The following is a 20,004-nucleotide window of genomic DNA, read 5'->3' on the forward strand; positions in this document are numbered from 1 at the left end:
GATCCAAAACATCATCTATTCATATTCTCCAGAGATGCTGCCTGACCCGCTGAGTTTCTCCAACACTTTGTGTCTTTTTTTTGTAAACCAACATCTGCAGTTCCTTGTTTCTACTTTTTTTCAGAAGTGAACGTATTCTTCAGCAGGTTTTTATACTAAATTCTCAGAAGTATGTGTAATTTCAAACATATAAGTTAAAATGCTGTCATTATCTGTAGACCCACTTATCATACAAGCTTCGGAAAACTCTCTCTAATCTCTGATCTCATTCATGAACAATGTACAGCTTTGGATCTTCACAGCTAATGCTGAAGACTTCATAAGGCAATGATAATAATACCCCAAGGCCAAAAGAATCAGCTGTTTCCACTTTATTCTTCAAAAAATCTGAATGTGCTATGCAAAGGTCACCTGTAATTTTTCTTCAACAGGGAATAAAATTGATAAAGCCGAAAAATCATTTTGTCTCTGAAATTAATCCACACAGTAAGTGCCAAAGGTGCTGATAAATCCTTAATATAAACGGACCTTGTCACCAAACCATATTGTCCTTAGTACCGAACTCAAAGGAAAGATTACACCTGGGTTTCAATTTAATGCTGTAAGATAATAGTTTCATGCCTCGGCTGCGGCAGGAATACAAAGATATGAACTGTGTTAAGTAAGCTCGTTCCGTTTAGCTTGATGGAGCATGATCATCAATGGACCAGATCACGTGAGCTTGGGTTTGCACTCGCCCTTGTGTAGTCCCTGTTACCATAGTAACATAGAAAATTGGTGCAGGAGTAGGCCATTCAGCCCTTCGAGCCAGCACCGCCATTTAATATGATCATGACTGATCATCCAAAATCAGTACCCCGTTCTTCCTTTTTCCCCCTTATCCCTTGATTCCGTTAGCGCGAAGAGCTAAATATAACGCTCTCTTGAAAACATCCAGTAAATTGGCATCCACTGCCTTCTGTGGCAGAGAATTCCACAGATTTTCAACTCTCTGGGTAAAAAAGTTTCTCTTCATCTCAGTCCTAAATGGCCTTATTCTTAAACTGTAACCCCTGGTTCTGGACTCCCCCAGCTGCGGGAACATTTTTCCTGCATCTAGCCTGTCCAATCCCTTAAGAATTGTATATGTTTCTATAAGATTTCCTCTCATCCTTCTAAATTCCAGTGAATATAAGCCCAGTCGATCCATTCTTTCTACCTTACCAGCTTCTTGTAGCTGCAGATCTGGTTGAACTTGACGATATGCTGCTGCATCTATCCCAAGGAAATGAGTGGTGCACAAATGGTATGGCTTTGGCTGGTGGAGTCAGATGAAATACCTGTTGTATTAGACTTAAGCAATGGAATAAAAATCATCCAAAATCAGTACCCTTCCTGCTTTCTCCTCATATCCCTTAATTCCGTTAGCCCTAAGAGCTCTATCTAACTCTCTCTCGTTAGATACAGCTCTTTGGGCAAATGAAATCAAGGGATATGGGGAGAAAGCAGGAACAGCGTACTGGTTTTGGACGATCAGTCATGATCATATTGAATGGTGATGGCGGCTCGAAGGGACCGAATGGCCTACTCCTGCACCTATTTTCTATGTTTCTATGTTTCTATGGAACGTTTTAAAGAAGATATTTGACTGAGTTTAGAGATACAGGGTGGAAACAGGCCCTTCAGCCCAATTAGTCCACACTGCCCATCGATCACCGGTTCACACTAGTTCACACGAGTCACACCAGTCTGAAGAAGGGTTCTGACACAAAACGTCACCTATTCCTTTTCTACGGAGGTGCTGTCTGACCCGCTATGTTACTCCAGCATTTGTGTCTATCTTTGGTAAACACACTATCCTTTCTACACACACTAGCTCTATGTTGTCGCACTTTCTGATCCATTCTCTACACTCTATGAGGAATTTACAGAGGCCAATTAACATACAAACCCGCACGTCACTGGTCTGTGGGAGGAAACCCAGAGCACTAGGAGAAAACCCACACAATCGCAGGGAGAACATGGAGCAGCTCAGCCGGTCAGGCAGCATCTTTCGAAGATATAGATAGGTGGCGTTTAGGGTTATTCCAGGTAATAGGCTTTACCCTGCCCCCCCCCCCCCCTTTCTTCCATCGTTCTTTCCCCCTCCCCCTCACCCAGTCTGTCTGAAGAAGTGTCCCGACCTGAAACGTCATCTATCCATGTTCTCCGAGATGCTGCCTGACCTGCTGAGCTACTCCAGAACTCTGTGTCTTCTTTTGTAAAACAAGCATCTACAGTTCCTTGTTTCTGCTGTAACTTAGGTTCAGGTTTTGGTTTAATATTGTCACGTGTACTCAGGGACAGTGAAAGGCTTTGTTTTGCATGCTATCTAATGAAAATCAGATAATACTATACACAAATACAATCAAGTCAAACTCAAGTACCGTAGGTAGAGCAAAGGAGAAATTATACAGTGCAAAATTTAGTTCTAACATTATAGCGTATCATTTACAGAGACAAGGTCCAATGTCCACAATGAGGTAGAGGAGAATTGGTCTATACTATAGAGTATGGAAGGACCGTTCAGAAGCCTGATAATGGAGGGATTGAAGCTGTTTAAGACTGATGGCATGCAATTTCAAGCTTCTGTATCTTTTACCCAACGGGAGCATGGAGAAAGAGGAATGACCAGGGTGGGACAAGTCTTTGATTATGTTGTCTGCATTCCTGAGGCAGCGTGAAGAAATTGCAGAGAATTGCAGACGCAGCCCAGAACATCACCCAAACCAACCTCCCTTCCATTGACTCCATTTATCCTTCACGTTACCTCGGCAAGGCCAGGCCATAATCAAGGAGCAGTCTCACCCTGGTCACTCCCTCTCCTCGCCTCTCCCATCAGGCAAGAGGTACAGAAGTGTGAAAACACACACCTCTAGATTCAGGGACAGTTCCTTCCCAGCCGTTATCAGGCAACTGAAACCATCCTATCAACAATTAGAGAGCAGTCCAGAGCTACTATCTACTTCATTGGAGATCCTCGGACTATCTTCGATTGGACTTTACTGGACTTTATCTCGCACTGAACGTTATTCCCTTTATCATGTATCTGTACACTGCGGATGACTTGATTGTAATCATGTATAGTCTTTCCACTGACTGGTTAACACGCAACAAAAACTTAAATTCAACCAGATGGAATCAATGGTGATGGACTGGGCTACATCCACAACCCTCTGCAACTTCTTGCCAATTAAAAATATTAATATTTGTGAAAATAATGCAATAAAACCAAACTTCTTACTTTTTGCCATCCGGATCAGTGACTCCATTCGAATGAATGAGGCCATGGCACCATCAGTTATTAACCCAACTGTGTGTCGGAAATGCAATAGCATCTGATCTCCAGTGTGTCCTGTACTGCTCAGCTGCAAATGCAAGCTTGCAGGTCAGGACATGCTGACATGTATGCCTTGTCATCCACCCCATTTTTCCTATATGTCAGCCCAATATTTAACTTCCAGTAGAATGAAAGAAATGCAAAAAAAATAAAATAATAATAATCATTGTTACTTTTTTGCATATCTTTAATTTATTTGTTCTACATCTCTCTATATCGGCCATCTATATCTCTCGTTTCCCTTTCCCCTGACCCTGAGTCTGAAGAAGGGTCTCGACCCGAAACGTCGCCCATTCCTTTTCTCCAGAGATGCTGCCTGACCCGCTGAGTCACTCCAGCTTATTGTGTTGTACCTTCGGTTTAAACCAGTTCCTTCCTACACATTTAATTTCCGGTGCCCACGATACAAATCTATCAGAGCTTGACTTCAAATACCAGCTGAACCAATTCTCACGAAGACTAGCTTTAAAAAAAACATGTTGAAATACTTTTTTCTACTAACAATGGTTGTTTGCTTTCCTGTTCCGTAAACACCATACAGTCCAAACATAACTCTTCTGGAAAAAAAAAGCCAGCAGTCTTTAGACATGCTTAGAATTCAAAAGCTGCAGAGAACAGTTAGCAGGTAGAGATAGTAAAGAATTACATTCTAGTCACACCCACCTTTCCTAATTTTCCTTTCTGTGTTTCGTGTCCTTTCCTATTCCCTGAGGAATGCAGTGATTGATAGCCTAATCCAATGATTGTGTTACAGCGGCCTCATCTTGGAATGTTTCCTTATCATTAGCAGTTACCCTATGGTTAAATTCACAGCTCACTGCTTGATGCAGCCCCTGAGATTTAAAGGTCTGGCCTTCAGAAGATATTTAAAACAAAATTGAAATCTTGACAAGACTAAGATCTTTGTGCTTTCTGATAAGTCATTTAAAGAAAAATTAATTTGATGTACCGCACACCGTGTATGCCTATAATATGACCAGCTGTGTTAACGACAAACTGAGACGTGACGCTACATTAAGCAGCGACTATCCGGGACAGTAAATGCATTTGACTTTTTGAATGTATACTGTATATGTTGACTATGTGCAATCTTTATTCCAAAAGAGGGAAGGAGACAACATGGCTCCAATTCAGTGAATTAAATCGCTGCCCATCTTGAGGCAGTCAGTGAATGTGTGAAGGTAGCCCTGAATGTTACTGGAGCTCCCAAGTGCAAAATTATGCATCTCATAAACTTCTACTCTGCGGAAATGTCAAGCTGGGGCTGTGCGGTACTTCAAAAACCAGCGTTTGGCATTTTTTTTGCTGTCAGCTCTGCTGCCATGCGGTAAACATGAACATTGAATGTTTGTATCGAGCAGGTAACAACAAGCTTGTAGATAGACACAAAAAAAGCTGGAGTAACTCAGCGGGACAGGCAGCATCTCTGGTGAGAAGGAGTGGGTGATGTTTCGGGTTGAGACCCTTCTTCCGTCTGAGTCTATCATCGGTTTAAACTAGCGTTTGCAGTTCCCTCTTACGCACAAGCTTGTGATCTATTACCACAGCTTTTTCTACTCATTAACAACCATTAGTTGACGGGATGGTGGGGTGGGTGGGCAGGCCACAAAGTTTGTCAAACAATTACATTAACTCATTTTCCCATTTCATTCCTGCTAATTCTATAATAAGACCCTATATTTCAATTCTAATAGCATCTCATGCAGGAGTGTGATCAATATGATTCGGTTTAATCTTTGAATGAATGAATCCAGAAATGCACATTGACGACCTCCTCTCAAGAACACAGAAAAAAAATCATTAAAAGGCTCATAGAGTTGCACAGCGCAGAAACAGGCCCTTCGCCAAAACCTGTCCATGCTGATCAAGGTGCTCCATCTACACTAGTCTCACTGCCCGCTCTTACCCTCTATCTTTCTGAACCTTTCCTATCCATGCACCTAAATATTGCGGGAAAATGATAAAAAAGGAAAAGAAAAATTAATTCACAAGCTGGGAATCTGCTATAAAATGCACAGTGCTTATAAAGGAAGTAGGGCCTAACTACAGTGCTGAGACCCTGTACAAGAAGGGACAGAGCCGGCTGTACTTTGTGAGGAGGCTCCGCTCCTTCAACGTCTGCAGTGAGATGCTGCAGATGTTCTACCAATCGGTGGTAGCCAGTGCCATCTTCTTCGCTGCCGTGTGCTGGGGCAGCAGGGCGAAGGCTGCGGATGCCAACAAGATCAACAAACTCATCAGGAAGGCTGGGTCCATCCTGGGGGTGGAAGTGGATTCGTGGGAGGTGGTCTTGGAGGGGAGGATGCTCCTCAAACTGAGGAGCATCCTGGACAATACAGCTCACCCCCTCCATGACACACTGGTCAACCTGGTCAACCTTCAGTAACATACTGGTTCAACCAAGATGCAGGACAGAATGCCACAGGAGATCCTTCATCCCTGTGGCTATCAAAATGTACAACTTCTCCCCTTTCTGTCGTGGGGTAGACTGACTCCATCCGATAGTTCTAATTAGTTGCACATTATCTTGCACAGTACTTTTGCAATTTTCAAATGTATTATGTCCACTTTTAAAAACACTTGTTATAACACTTTTGCATTTAGTTGCCACACAACCCAAATGAAACCAGACTGCGTTCATTTGCCTGAATATATATGGCTGCAATGGGTATATATTATGTTATAACATGTTAACAGAATAAAAAAACATTTATTGAAACATATAAATAGCACGGATTTCAATTATAACAATAAGGCAAAGTTTATTGTATTTCTAAAGTGAATATTCAAGAAATCCTGAAAAGAGAAATAGTGCTAATACAAATGTCCACAACTAAGGAGGTGCTTTACCAGAATATAGGCACAAAACGTTGGAGTAACTCAACAGGCCAGGCAGCATCACAGGAGAAAAGGAATAGGTGACATTTTGCTTGGAAAAGTTTCTTCAGAATGCTGCCTGGATTAGTGGGTTTCAGCCAGCCACAGGGACAGACTTGACTTGTTTTCTCTGGAGAAACTATGAGAGGCGTAGATAGGGTAGACAGTCGGAACCTTTTTTCCAGGGTGCAAATGACAAGCCTAGAGGGCATACTATAAGGTGATGAGGGGAAAGTTTAACGGAGATGTGCAAGGCAAGTTTATTTACACAGAGTCTAGTGGAAACCTGGAACGCATTGCTAAGGGTGGTGGTGGAGGCAGATACAATAGTGGTGTTTAAGTGGCATTTAGATAGGCTCTTGAAGTGCAGGGAACAAAGGGAAATGGATCATGTACAGGCATTGTGTGCTGAAGGGCCCTTTCATATGCTGCACTGCCCTATGTTCCAAAGGCTACAAGGCATTTTCTTATGATTATCCATCAACTCCTTCCTCCCTCCATCCCCACACACTTCACTGGAGAATCGTCAGGAAAAGAAATAGCGATTGTAAGAGCTTTCACACTCAACGTTCTCCATCTGCCACCGCGATTAGCCACGTTAACAGGTAGAAAGCAAGGAGCCTCGGATGTTGGAAGGGAGATGATATTATATATAGTCACCAGTGCTTATAGTCTCAGAGGAAACACTGAACAGGGGTGAGGGCACTGCTTACCAGACACGCCGCCATATGTGGTCTGCTTGGCTTTACCAACGGCTGGCACAGGTGTGCCATCTGCAAGCACCCCTATCAGCCCAGACACCGTGTTGATTGCGGTAACGCCATCTGCACCACCTGTGGGAAAACACAGCCGTTATTTATATTCTAATTTACAGAATAATATCTTTCGATGTAGATTGCGAGGTGATAACTGCAGGTAGGATGACGAGAGTCGTTTCAAAGTTAGTGACACAGACGTAGGCAAAATGACAGGTAATCAAATGAAAGGTGCCTGTTTGTAATTGAAGTGCATCGGCCGCTTAAAAATTAATGTAGGAGGACAATAAAAACAGAAATAATCAAAGAAATGAAGAAAAATATTTAAGGAATTATTATTTAGGAAATACTTCTTTAAGAGATAATTAAATTATTTAAGAAATAATGATTTAAGAAATAATTATTGATTTCTTGGCTAATTATATTATCTCTTAAATCATTTATATTCAATGTTTATTTATTTATTTGTTTATTTCTTAATTAATTAATAATTTTAGAAATATAATCTAATAAATAACTATTCAATAAATTATTATTTCTTGAATAGTTATTTATTAAATTATTATTTCTAAAATTATTTAAATTATTATTGAAGAATAAAAAAATATATTATTCCCAATTTTGAATCGCTTTGCATGCAGTTTGCACTGCCAGTTTCTTACCTTCCTCAGCTGCTTTCGCTATGTCTACAATGTTGGTGACGTTCGGGGTCAGCTTGGCAAAGAACGGAATCTTAACAGCTTGTCGCACCCAGCGGCAGATGTTTTGCACCAGCTTTGGATCCTGTTCAAATGGATCAGTTACAGAGCTAGATGAGAAACTAATCTGATAAAGCTGTGCACAGAGACAGGCATGGCTTCATGCTGCCAGGCTTACTGCACTGTATGTGACATTGAAGAGACTGCAACCACCTGATTACCTGATCCTCAGATCACAGCAATAAACAGCAGAGCCGTAATAATATCTACTAATGCAATTTTCCTTGTGTACCGAAGAGGCTGAATGAATCAGCCTCCATTATAGCAGTAATAGCATTACTTGCCTACTGTAGCTAATACTGATTGGGAAATGTGATTACAGAGAATTATCCATTAAGATATTGAAGCTGTGGTTATTAATAAACTTCCCTTCCTATGGATAAGGAAACTTTTAGCACTGACACTAAATCTGCTTCTTCCCCTTGCCTGTTGCAGATCCCCTGCTTTCTTGAAAGATTGGATTCACATTTTTTACTACAATTCATTATCCTTTAAACATTCATCCATGCTAGATTAATTACGCATTGAATGTGGTCAGTCTATGCTGCTGTCGGTAGATTGACATTTAAGTGGGGTTCTAGATAGCTTAAGCAGAGCTAAGTCAGCTGGTTTTAGCACTGTGATTTCAGTGGCATTGTGATTAATTCATTAGACTTTGTGGGCGGCACAGTGGCACAGCCGTAGAGTTGCTGCCTCACAGCACACGAGGCCCGGGTTCGATCCTGACCACGGCTGTTGTCTGGGAGCAGTTTGTACGTTCTCCCTTTGACAACTATAGTGTACCATGGCCAATACGGGGGAAGGAACAGCAAATGCAGGTTTACACCGAAGATAGACACAAAATGCTGGCGTAACTTTGCGGGACAGGCAGGTTTCCACTGAGTTACTCCAGCAATTTGTGTCTATCTTCTGTGCCGTGACCAATATGCTGCAAGTGCATGGGTGAACTGCATGCAGTGAATTGTATTGGGTTGTTTCACCCAACACTGCACCATCTGAGTTCTAGGTGTAGATGCCTATTGTTCACTTGTGAAATCAACTGTCTACATTCCCATGATAGGCCTATTATTCCTTTCAGAATTTACGGAGACTTTCATAAACATGTAATAAATACATCAGAACAGGAGCACGCTGCAAAGCCTATTAGAAACATAGAAACATAGAAATTAGGTGCAGGAGTAGGCCATTCGGCCCTTCGAGCCTGCACCGCCATTCAATACGATCATGGCTGATCATCCAACTCAGTATCCCGTACCTGCCATCTCTCCATACCCTCTGATCCCCTTAGCCACAAGGGCCACATCTAACTCCCTCTATTGAGCCTTTTCTTCCATTAGATAAAAGCTGACGTAGCTAGATTCCATTTATCTGCCTTACTTCCATATCTCTTGGACTATCGCCAATTAAAATCCATCAATATCAGTTTTGAAGCTTTCAGTTGATCCAATACCCCAGTACTATTCATGAAAACACACTACCTTATTTGACTTGTAAAGAGACTAACTCCAACTTTAACACCAAGCCCTCCTAAACTTGATTCTCTTACCCCGAGGGAACAATTTCTTTGAATCTTTGGTATTTCTTTATCATTATTATAAACAACACAGTAAGTTCATCTTTTATGCCCCACTCAAGTGAATATACGACTAGTTTATGCATCTGTCACCTCCAATGCAATTGTTTATATTGGATCCTTTTCAAGGGAAGTGTATGGCACTGACATTCAGTGCCAAAGATTAAACTAGTCTCTTAGGTAAGGTCTGATGCAACATTATATTTCAACCTCCTTGTGAAAGATCAACATGTTTTTTAGCACTAGGTATTACTTTGTGTGGCCCAGGAAATGCCTTTGAGTGATTGGAATATAAGGCATATAATTTTTTGGTTACCTACAGCTAATTTTCTATTGTGCTTTGCCAGATCCAAAGTTGTTGATCTCACGTTCCTACACTGACCACCATAGTTTCCACCCAATTCCTTTTATCATTCTCTAGGTTTCCCTGTAACCCGTTCTTCCGTACTGCCTCCGACCTGAACGTTAGACGGTAGAGTTGCTGCCTTACAATGCCAGAGACCCGGGTTCGATCCTGACTAAGGTGCTGTCTGCATGGAATTTGTACATTCTCGCCGTGACCTGCCTCGGTTTTCTCCAGGATCTCCGGTTTCCTCCAACACTCCAAAAATGTACAGGTTTGTAGGTTAATTGGCATGGTATAGTTGCAAATTGTCCCTAGTGTGTGTAAGATAGTGTAAGGGTGTGCAGGTATCACTGATCAGTGCAGATTCAGTGAGCCGAAGGGTCTGTTTCCGTGCTGAATCTCTAAACTAAACTAAAAGACATTAGTTTAAGGAAAAGCTGAGCCCTCGGTATAGAGTCCCAGGATAGTAAGGTGTGGTATAATGGCTGGGCTGTTACCACTTCTGTTTACATTCCCTTTATTGCAGAAGCACATGAAAGTATCTTCTCACAGCATCTATCAACCTTGTTAGATACTGTCATGTATGCCTTAAGGACCTGTGAGAGTCACATTGTGAGTGTCAATGTTGGTCTATGAAAGCATTATTAAAATGGCAAATGACCACCATTGTTTGAATTTGGGACCCATTAGTGAGAAAACAGCAAAGAAAATAAAGCAGGCACACCTTGAAATCTTTAGCGAGATAGATCCATCCACTGTCCAGAAGACCATAAGACATAGGAACATAATCAGATTGATTCTGCTACATCAATTGATCATGGCTGGTCTACTTTTCCCTCTCAACTCCATTCTCCTGCCTTCTCCCCGTAACCTTTGATACCCTTACCAATCTCTGCCTTAAAAATACCTAATGTCTTGGCCTCCATGGCCATGAATTCCATAGATTCATCATCCTCTAGCTAAAGAAATTCCTCCCCATCTCCATTCTAAAGGTACGTCCTTTTATTCCGAGGCTGTCCCCTCTGGTCCGAGACTCTCCCACCACTGGAAACATCCTCTCCACATCCAATCTATCTAGGCCTGCATCTTGTTATGGATTCTGTACTTGTTATGGATTCTTTCACCTGCCCTGCCAACCTCCATGTGGAACAGGTCCAAAATCCTGCCTAGTTTATGGGGCCATGCTTAATAAATACAAATATTTTATTCCTAGCAATTTGAATGCAAACACAGTTAAGGCAGACAAACAAATATATATATATTTTTTAAATCTGCTCCATTGTGCTTTGGATAATGCAATATTATTGCCAGAATATAGACAGGCAGCAGTGAATGTATGCTCATCTATTAAGAAGCATACCTTTTATTTTCATAAGCGCACTTGATAATAAAACTTAAAGTAAATATTTTAATTCCCATTGGACATGGGTCAGAAGATGTAACATTGTTTTCTAAATGATGCAGAACCACTTTATTCATCTCGAACCATATCCCCTTCCCCCATCCTGCTGCTAGCATGACTTCAGTTTGTCAACCTACACGAGCTGAATGTAAAGTGAAACTGTTTTATCTACCCAGCACTGTAATGCATTGGTTGCCTGAACCATATGCATAATTGTGCTCACTGTGTACTAGATGAAACTGCTGCATTCATTTTGAGGAATGCATTTCCTAGAGTACCAGAAGTGAATTGGATTGCCTTTTGTAAACGGATCAACACTGAAATCAGTACAGAAGGAGCCATTTCAATTATTATATAGGATGCATGAATACAGGGTGTGCACGTGTAGAAATAGTCTACAACAGTACATTGAACGTACATTGATTTACAAAGTACTTAAAGGCTTTGAAAAAAGATTTCCAAAACATAAGGAATCACATAATATGTTTGATTAATGGTTAAATATTTAGAAGATTACAAGTCATTCAATAGATAAATTAATGCTTTATGTTAAATGCTGGGGTCATTGGTAATAAAAGATTTGTCAACTTATAAAAGGTAAAATCTGGTCAATTTGCATTTGCTATGTTAAAGAAGCAATCAATTTCTGTTAATTAGACTTATTATTCTGCATGTCGTTTTAAAAAAAAAAGAATTGCATCATTTTTGGGTGAAATAAGATATAGTTATGTATATATGGAATGATCATCATTACTAAGCGAGCAAGAAGCAGCATTACTTTAAACAAGGTTTCATTCAGATGAAACAGAATTGTTTTGTAAGTTTTGGCATTTATTTTTCCAATGTATTTTTTTCTTAACCTTATTTTTCCAGCAATAATATTGTCTAATACAATGTCAATAATATATTAATTGAATAATCCACCATAACATAATTTCTGTTCTAATGTATGTATGTATTTTAAATTATGCTTTGTGAAACAAATATTCTTATTTGCCAATATGAAAAATAAATTAATTCATGCATTGTACATTTCCATTATTCTAAAGATGTATACTATCAAGGGAAAATCTGACCACATATATATTAAAATGTAGATTATAGAGGTCCATATGAAATTAGTATTGCGCACATAATGGTTATAAATGAACCACTTAGAGGGCCAGTTATACAAAATTATAATGAGCCAAACAGCTAGTACAGAAAGCTTCTTTCAAAAGCTGGTTTACTAATATATTAGCTGTTCGGCAGAAGTTAAACCCAAAGACAATTCCTCTCCAGATTCCGTCCCTAAATAATCCACTAGATTTTAGTTTAAAATTGCCCTGATCTGGGCAGTCTTCAATTAAGACAGTAATTATCAACTGTCAAGAGGCATCAAAGCTTTTACCATATTTATATATTATAATAATATTTACATTTAGATAGGGCCTTTCATGTTGAAACATCTTAAAGCTGATTTGCACAATGGACGGCTTTTCTGTTAAAGTGCACCCATCGCTGCTGTGCTGGTAAATCACACTAGGTGCGCAGTCCACAAGCACAACACGATGTTTTAAAATGCTCCTCAATCAAATGCACACACCATGAATAATATAATCACAGCAAAGATATTAGATCTCTGCCACCATTATAAATATTAATTAACCATTAGAACTCCATAGAGAACTTTACTCACTTAGCTGGCACTTGATAAGGAATTCTCAGCAGATTTAATATCTCACCAACAGCGTCTGGAAACTGGCTTATTTCCAATGGAAACGTTGCTTTACGAAGGACTGCTAAAAGCTGAGTGGTACAGCAGGATATTCCCTCTGTTGTCCCATTCCCAATTTTTCCTCCAAACGACTTTCCCACCTCCAACATTGCTATCCTCCACACAGTATGAAGCATGCTCTTCAGTTCAGTTTAGTTTATTGTAACGTGTACTGAGGTACAGTGAAAGACTTTCCTTGCTTACTATCCAGTCAGTGGAAAGACAAGATGATTAGAATTGAGCCATTTATAGTGTCTAGATACATGGTAAGGGAATAATGTTTAGTGCAAGGTAAAGCCAGCAAAGTCCAACTAAGGATAGTCTGAGGGTCACCAATGAAGTAGATAGTAGTTTAACACTGCTCTCTTTCCAATGACACCATGGTTGAATATGTCCATTCAGGTTTACTGGAGTATCTGTCACAAAAGGCTTCACACGTTTTTCTTTGTCTGTCTACAAAATTCACCTTGAGTGACCATACGAAGGAAAAACAACCTCTCAATCCTGCTCTTTCGCTGAATAAGATAGACACAAAATGCTGGAGAAACTCAGCGGGACAGGCAGCATCTCCGGAGAGAAGCAATGGGTGACGTTTTGGGTCGAGACCCTTCTTCAGACTGCGAGTCAGGGGAGAGGGAAACAAGAGATATGGAAGGGTAACAAGAGATCAAAGGGGACAATGCTCAAGGAAAATGTAGAATAGATTATTATTAGCTGGGGGAAGCTGACAACGAGGCATACTAAATAAAATGTAATCAGGAGGACAGTCAAACTGGTCGGAGAACTAGGGATGGAGAGAGAGGGAAAGCAAGGGTTACTTGAAGTTACAGAAGTCAATATTCATACTGCTGGGTTGTAAGATGCCCATCATCTGCAGTTCCTTCCTACACATTTCACTAAATAAGGTTATTTTAGAGTTTAGTTTATTGTATGTATTTATGTATATATATATGTATAATATATATGTATATAAAAATAAACAAACAATAATGGTGCAAAAAGACAAAACCAATTCTCTGCCATTCTCCTGCCTTCGCCACATAACCTTGACTCCCTTAAGCCCCTGACCCACTTTCCCAAGTTACTCACAAATTCTCCCTAGTTTTCCCCTTGATTCAAACTCGGAGATGCCAGCCGTAGGTACACGGGGCTATTTTTTTTACTCGTGGCCATTTTTGAACATGCTGAAAAAATGTCCCAACTTACCTGATGCCCCGAGTACCTACGGCTGGCACTACGAGCCGCTACGAAATATCTGCGGCTTTCTACGGACTTGCTACGGACATTCTCTGAGTTTGAATCAAGGGGAAAACTCAGGAGAATTCGTGAGTAACTCGGGAAAGTGGGACAGGGCCTTTACTAAGCCAAAGGTAGATTCTAATTTTTTTGCGTCATGGGTAACTGAGGCTGATGTCTTACCTGTCCACAGGCCAGTCCCATTCCTCTTTCGCCCATGCCATGTGGGCAGGACAAGTTTAATTCCAAAGCATCTGCACCAGAATCCTACAAAGGGAGAATAGTTGACGTTACTGCAAATGGAAAATCCCAAATTGACTTTCTACGATGGGCAAAAATACAGCAGCATACCACGGATAATACTAGAATAGAATAGAATAGAATAGTTTAGAATAGTTTCTTTATTGTCATTGTAACATGGGCCATGTACAACGAAATTTAAAATGTCAGCCAGTCAGTGCAGCATTCAAACATTTCTAAAGCTAACGAAACATCCACGGTAAAATAATAAAGATAAGCAAATAAATAAAAATCACAGACAAAGCACGCATACACACCCAACCCTCCATCCTTCTGTCGATTTCACCGTTACCACAGTCCCTTAGTCTGTATCGCCCCTGCGTTCCTTGGCGGCCACATTTAGTGCTTTTATAGCAGTGGGGTAAAAACTGTTTTTTAGTCTATTTGTCCTTGTCCTTGTGGATCTGTACCGTCTGCCTGACGGCAACAGTTCAAACAGGGAGTGTCCGGGGTGGGAGATGTCTTTTATGATATTCTGGGTTTTTTTGGTGCAGCGGGAACTGTGTAGGTCCTCCAAGGTAAGGAGAGGGCAGCCGACAATCCTCTGGGCGTTGTCAATGGCCCTCTGGAGCGCTTTCCTCTGAGCCGCTGTGCAGCTGGTGTACCACACGCATACACAGTATGTTAGTATGCTCTCAATGGAGCACCGATAGAAGGACAGCAGCAGCCTCTGAGTGATGTTGTTCTTCCTGAGCACCCTCAGGAAGTGCAGTCTCTGCTGGACCTTTTTCAGCAGCGCAGTGGTGTTCACGCTCCACGTCAGGTCCTCCTTTTCTATTATACTATTCTCTTCCATTGAAACAGAAATCTAGCATGACTGGTCATGGGCATGTAGATTTGCTAAATCGACTACAATGACACTTTTTTTGCACTCCTTGTAAAGAGTTTCACAACTTTATAATATGCAGTAAACAACAAGCACGTAGATCTTCTTAGTTTAGTTTAGAGATACTGCATGGAAACAGGCCCTTTGGCCCACTGAGTCCGTGCCGACCAGCGATCCCCGTACACTAGTGCTGTCCTACACACTAAGGCCAATTTACAATCTTTCCCAAAGCCAATTACTCTACAAACCCACACGTCTTTGGAGGAAACCGGAGGACCTGGAGAAAACCCAAGCAGTCACGGGGAGAACGTACAAACTCTGTACATATAAGCACCCATAGTCAGGATCGAACCTGGGTCTCTGGCCCTGTAAGGGAGCAACTCTACTGCTGAGCCACCGTGCCGCCCCCTTCTCTTGCTTCTACTGTCAGCTATTCCTGTCAAGCTAAACTATCCAAGAGAAGGAGATCTACCATGGAGGATTGACAAACTTGGCCAGTCCTGTTCAGCCCTCACCACATAGAACCAAAATGGCGCCTTGATTGCTTTTTCTATCACACAGTAAGATCATGGGTGATATTTCACCTCAGTGTCACTTTTCCTTTACTAACCCGGCACTCGGGAACACCAACACTTAAAAGTTTCTGTCAGGTCTCCAGCAATCTCCAATATGAACATGTACATGGACGGGAATGGTTCAGAGGGATATGGGGCAGGTACAGACAAATGGGATTTGCTTGAATTGGGCATTTTTGCATGCAGGGATGAGTTGGACCAAAGGATCTTTTCCTGTGCTGCATGTCTCTAACAATGAGGCTTACAACATTGGCTGATCAGCGTTTAGCATACTCTTTAAGTGTTCTTCTGATACACACGAGAGAGCATGAACCAATGTGGCAAGGGACATAATTAGAGTAGACAGATTCTGCATTTGAAAAAACAGGCATTTATAGCATTTGGGTGGTAGATTTCCTGCCTTGCAACGCCAGAAACCTGGATTCGATCCAGACTACAGGTGCTGTCTGTACGGAGTTTGCACATTCTCCCATGACAGCGTGGGTTTTTCCCCGGGTGCTCCGGTTTCCTCCCACATTCCAAAGATGTACAGGTTTGTAGGTTAATTGGCTTTGGTAAAGATTGTAAATTGTCCCCAGAGTGTAGGACAGTGCTAGTGCACGGGGATCGCTGGTCGGCACGGACTCGGTGGGCAGAAGGGCCTGTTTCCGCGCGGCATCTCTAAAATAAACTAAGTAATTTCTGGACCAATATGTTGGAACTCATCATTTTGAGAATAAACAAATTTTACACATCTAAAATCTTGTTCATATGAGTTATGATTTTTCTCAAACGTATAACCATTGGAGAAGTGAAAAGTAATAAGTATTGTCAGCCTAATAGAAAGCAAACAAAGAAGCTCCTTGATAAAGCCATTTATCATTGTTGGCATTTGAACAGTGAAGCTCGAATTAATCCAGAATTCAGCGAAAGATTTCATGGTCAATCGGGCCAAAATTGGCTTGAAATGAATCTGGAGCTTAATAGCAGAAAACCAATTACTAATAGCGTTTAATTTAATTTTCGTTCAATAAGCTCTTTTAATGCTGGGATTTGGTATCTCAGACCGCAGGGTGCACACCAAAATGATGAGCAATTTCAGGATCATCAGTATGAGGGTATGCGGTCGGCATTACAAGGAAACGCAACTGTCAACAGAGAAAAAGGTTGACACTTTAGGATTCTAATATAATGTTTTGGTGCAAGTGTTAGAGGTAGTGGGGAGTTGGGGGGGAATAGTTCGAATTTGAGTTTAGTTCATTGTCACGTGTACCAAGGTACAGTGAAAAGCTTTTTTGAATGCTAACCAGTCAGTGGAAAGACAATACACAATTACAATCAAGCTAACCACAGTGTACAAAAAAATACATGATAATGGGAATAACGTTTAGTGCAAGATAAAGTCCAGTAAAGTCCATTCAAAGATAGTCCGGGGGGCTCCAATGAGGTAGATAATAACTCAGGACTGCTCTCTAATTGTTGGTAGGATGATTCAGTTGCCTGATAACAGCTGGGAAGAAACTGTCCCCAAATCTGGACGTGTGCGTTTTCACATGTCTATACCTCTTGCCTGATGGGAGAGGGGAGAAGAGGGAATGGCCAGGATGCGACTCGTCCTCAATTATGCTGCTGGCCTTGCTGAAGTATAAACTGAGTCAATGGAGGGAGGTTGGTTTGTGCGATTAACTCTCTTGACTCTTGACTTGGTCTGGGCTGCGTCCGCAATTCTCTGCAATTTCTTGCAAGGGAAGGAGATATGTCTTTCCAAAATCTTACTCAGTGAAGGCTTAGATTTACTTTATTCACCATAAGTTTCCCTTCTGGAAAACATCTTGACCGACTGGCTCATTTGTTCATCAGGTGAGGAAGGTTCTGCAAAATGACAAGCCTGGCAGCCATGAAGCTTAGTGACAGGGAGAGTCGGGGAAGAAGAGGTTACTGTGTTTAGGGTTCTAACATGGCTGGGAAGATATGATTGGGATTAGTCCATGATTGTTCAGTTCATTTTAGTTTATTGTCATGTGCACTGAGGGACAGTGAAAAGCTTTTGTTGCGCGCTAACCAGTCAGCAGAAAGACAATACATGGTTACAATCGCGCCATTCGCAGTGTACAGGTACATGATAAGGGAATAACATTTAGTGCAAGGTCGTGGTTAAAGTAAGAAATGTTGCTGTAGGAGTAGAGATTTAAAAGTGTGGAGCGATTCTGATATGTGATTAAAGATCTGCTTCTGAGGCGAGCACGCAAATAGTCGCCTCAATTGGGCGCCATCTTGTAAGAGATTGGGAAATGAATTTGAGTTTGAATTTAGTTGGTCAATTACATCAGTTTTACCCGGATACGTCAAACGCCACATTCGCGTTTGAGTTTCAGTTTAGTTTATTGACACGTGTACCGAGGTACAGTGAAAAGCTTTAGTTGCCTACTGACCAGTCAGCAGAATGACAATACAATCGAGCCGCCCACAATACACAGATACATGATGAAGGGAGTAACGTGTGTAATGTTTAGTGCAAGATAAAGTCCAGTAAAGTCCGATCAAAGATAGACTGAGGGTCTCCAATGGGGTCGATAGTAGCGCAGGACCGCTATCTAGTTGTTGATGGGATTGTGAGGTGTTTGTGCCAAACTTCTGGAGGGTGGGGGAAGGAGAGATTATTGAGGTGTACGGTGTAGGATTTACACCAAAACGAGTTGGACCTCAAGGAAATAACTCTCCACACCTTTGTTAAAATAGGCACACAGATTTCTTCTGACTACTTACTGCTTGGCTCAACTCGGCAATTTTTGGAGTTAAAATTGCTCCTTATATTTCAGATGCATTGCAAGCTATTTACAGGATTTTTACCACCTTGAGTAATGTGGTTACATGAAACAAAATATAGGAAATCAATCACCATTTTAACGCTAAAGTGATCAAATGCACATCACAGGAGGACAATTAAATTCAGTTCAGTTCTATTTTTTGGCTGTCTTTCCTTTATTTATTCCTCTGGTATAAAGCCCAGCAGTTTTTATTTGCCAGCAAAGGTATATTAGACTGGCTATATATGGTGAGCTAGAGCAAAGGTCGAATGTCGTAAAATTATTTTGTAGAGAAAGCCCAAGGCATTGCTCGTTTAATGTGCACAAACAAAAGGCCTTTGCTCGCTGTGCCATTTCATTGGAACCAGAGGTTTGGGTTGTAGGGGTGTAGTGGGATGGGTTAAAACGGGGAAACGGCGATGGCAGCATGGCACAGCAGTTACTGCCTCACAGCTCCAAAGTTCCAGGTCTGACCCTGACCTCTGTCGCTGCCTGTGTGGAGTTTGCACATTCTTCCAGTACAGTTTTGGTCTCCTAATCTGAGGAAAGACATTCTTGCCATAGAGGGAGTACAGAGAAGGTTCACCAGACTGATTCCTGGGATGGCAGGACTTTCATATGAAGAAAGACTGGATAGACTTTGCTTGTACACGCTGGAATTCAGAAGATTGAGGGGGGATCTTATAGAAACTTACAAAATTCTTAAGGGGTTGGACAGGCTAGATGCAAGAAGATTATTCCTGATGTTGGGGAAGTCCAGAACTAGGGGTCACAGTTTGAGGATAAGAGGGAAGGAAGTCTTTTAGGACCGAATGAGAAAATCATTTTTTACACAGGGAGTGGTGAATCTGTGGAATTCTCTGCCACAGAAGGTAGTTAAGGCCAGTTCATTGGCTATATTTAAGAGGGAGTTAGATGTGGCCCTTGTGGCTAAAGGGATCAGGGGGTATGGAGAGAAGGCAGGGTTGGGATACTGAGTTGGATGATCAACCATGATCATATCGAATGGCGGTGCAGGCTCGAAGGGCTGAATGGCCTACTCCTGCACCTATTTTTTATGTTTCTATGTTTCTATGTTTCTGTGATTGCTTAGCTTACTTTTGGGTGCTCTGGTTTCAACTCGCATTCCAAGTCGTGATGGTGTCTGTAATTAATCAACTGATGGAGGATAATGGTAAAAGGAATCACAGGCAACTTGATGCACACGTTAAAGAGAATAAGTCGCAGAGATACAAAGAAATAAGGAGAAAGCTGATGGGAAGTTGGCATGGACTCCTGGAAGTTGGTATGGACCTGATGGGACAAATGGCTTCCTTTTAGACATTTGGAAAGGTAAATAGATATGACAGGTTTGGAGGGATATGGGCCAAACGCAGGCAGGTGGGATTAGTGTAGATGGGACAGGTTGGTTGCTGTAGGCAAGCTGGGCCGTGGGGCCTGTGTCCACGCTGTGTGA

General features: G+C 41.5%; 1 protein-coding gene across 1 annotated transcript in view; it reads right to left on the minus strand.

Moving 5' to 3' along the window:
* LOC129700783 (dihydropyrimidine dehydrogenase [NADP(+)]-like) overlaps positions 1-20,004 on the minus strand; it is a 637,641-nt gene that overhangs the window by 131,298 nt on the left and 486,339 nt on the right. Inside the window, exons 16-18 of the mRNA XM_055641481.1 lie at positions 14,245-14,328; positions 7,653-7,773; positions 6,949-7,068 (exon numbers count right to left, since the gene is read on the minus strand). Coding sequence (XP_055497456.1) covers positions 6,949-7,068; positions 7,653-7,773; positions 14,245-14,328 — 325 coding nt within the window. The remainder of the gene's footprint in view (positions 1-6,948; positions 7,069-7,652; positions 7,774-14,244; positions 14,329-20,004) is intronic.

Source organism: Leucoraja erinacea, chromosome 10 (genome assembly GCF_028641065.1).
Source record: "Leucoraja erinacea ecotype New England chromosome 10, Leri_hhj_1, whole genome shotgun sequence".
Taxonomy (NCBI): domain Eukaryota; kingdom Metazoa; phylum Chordata; class Chondrichthyes; order Rajiformes; family Rajidae; genus Leucoraja; species Leucoraja erinaceus.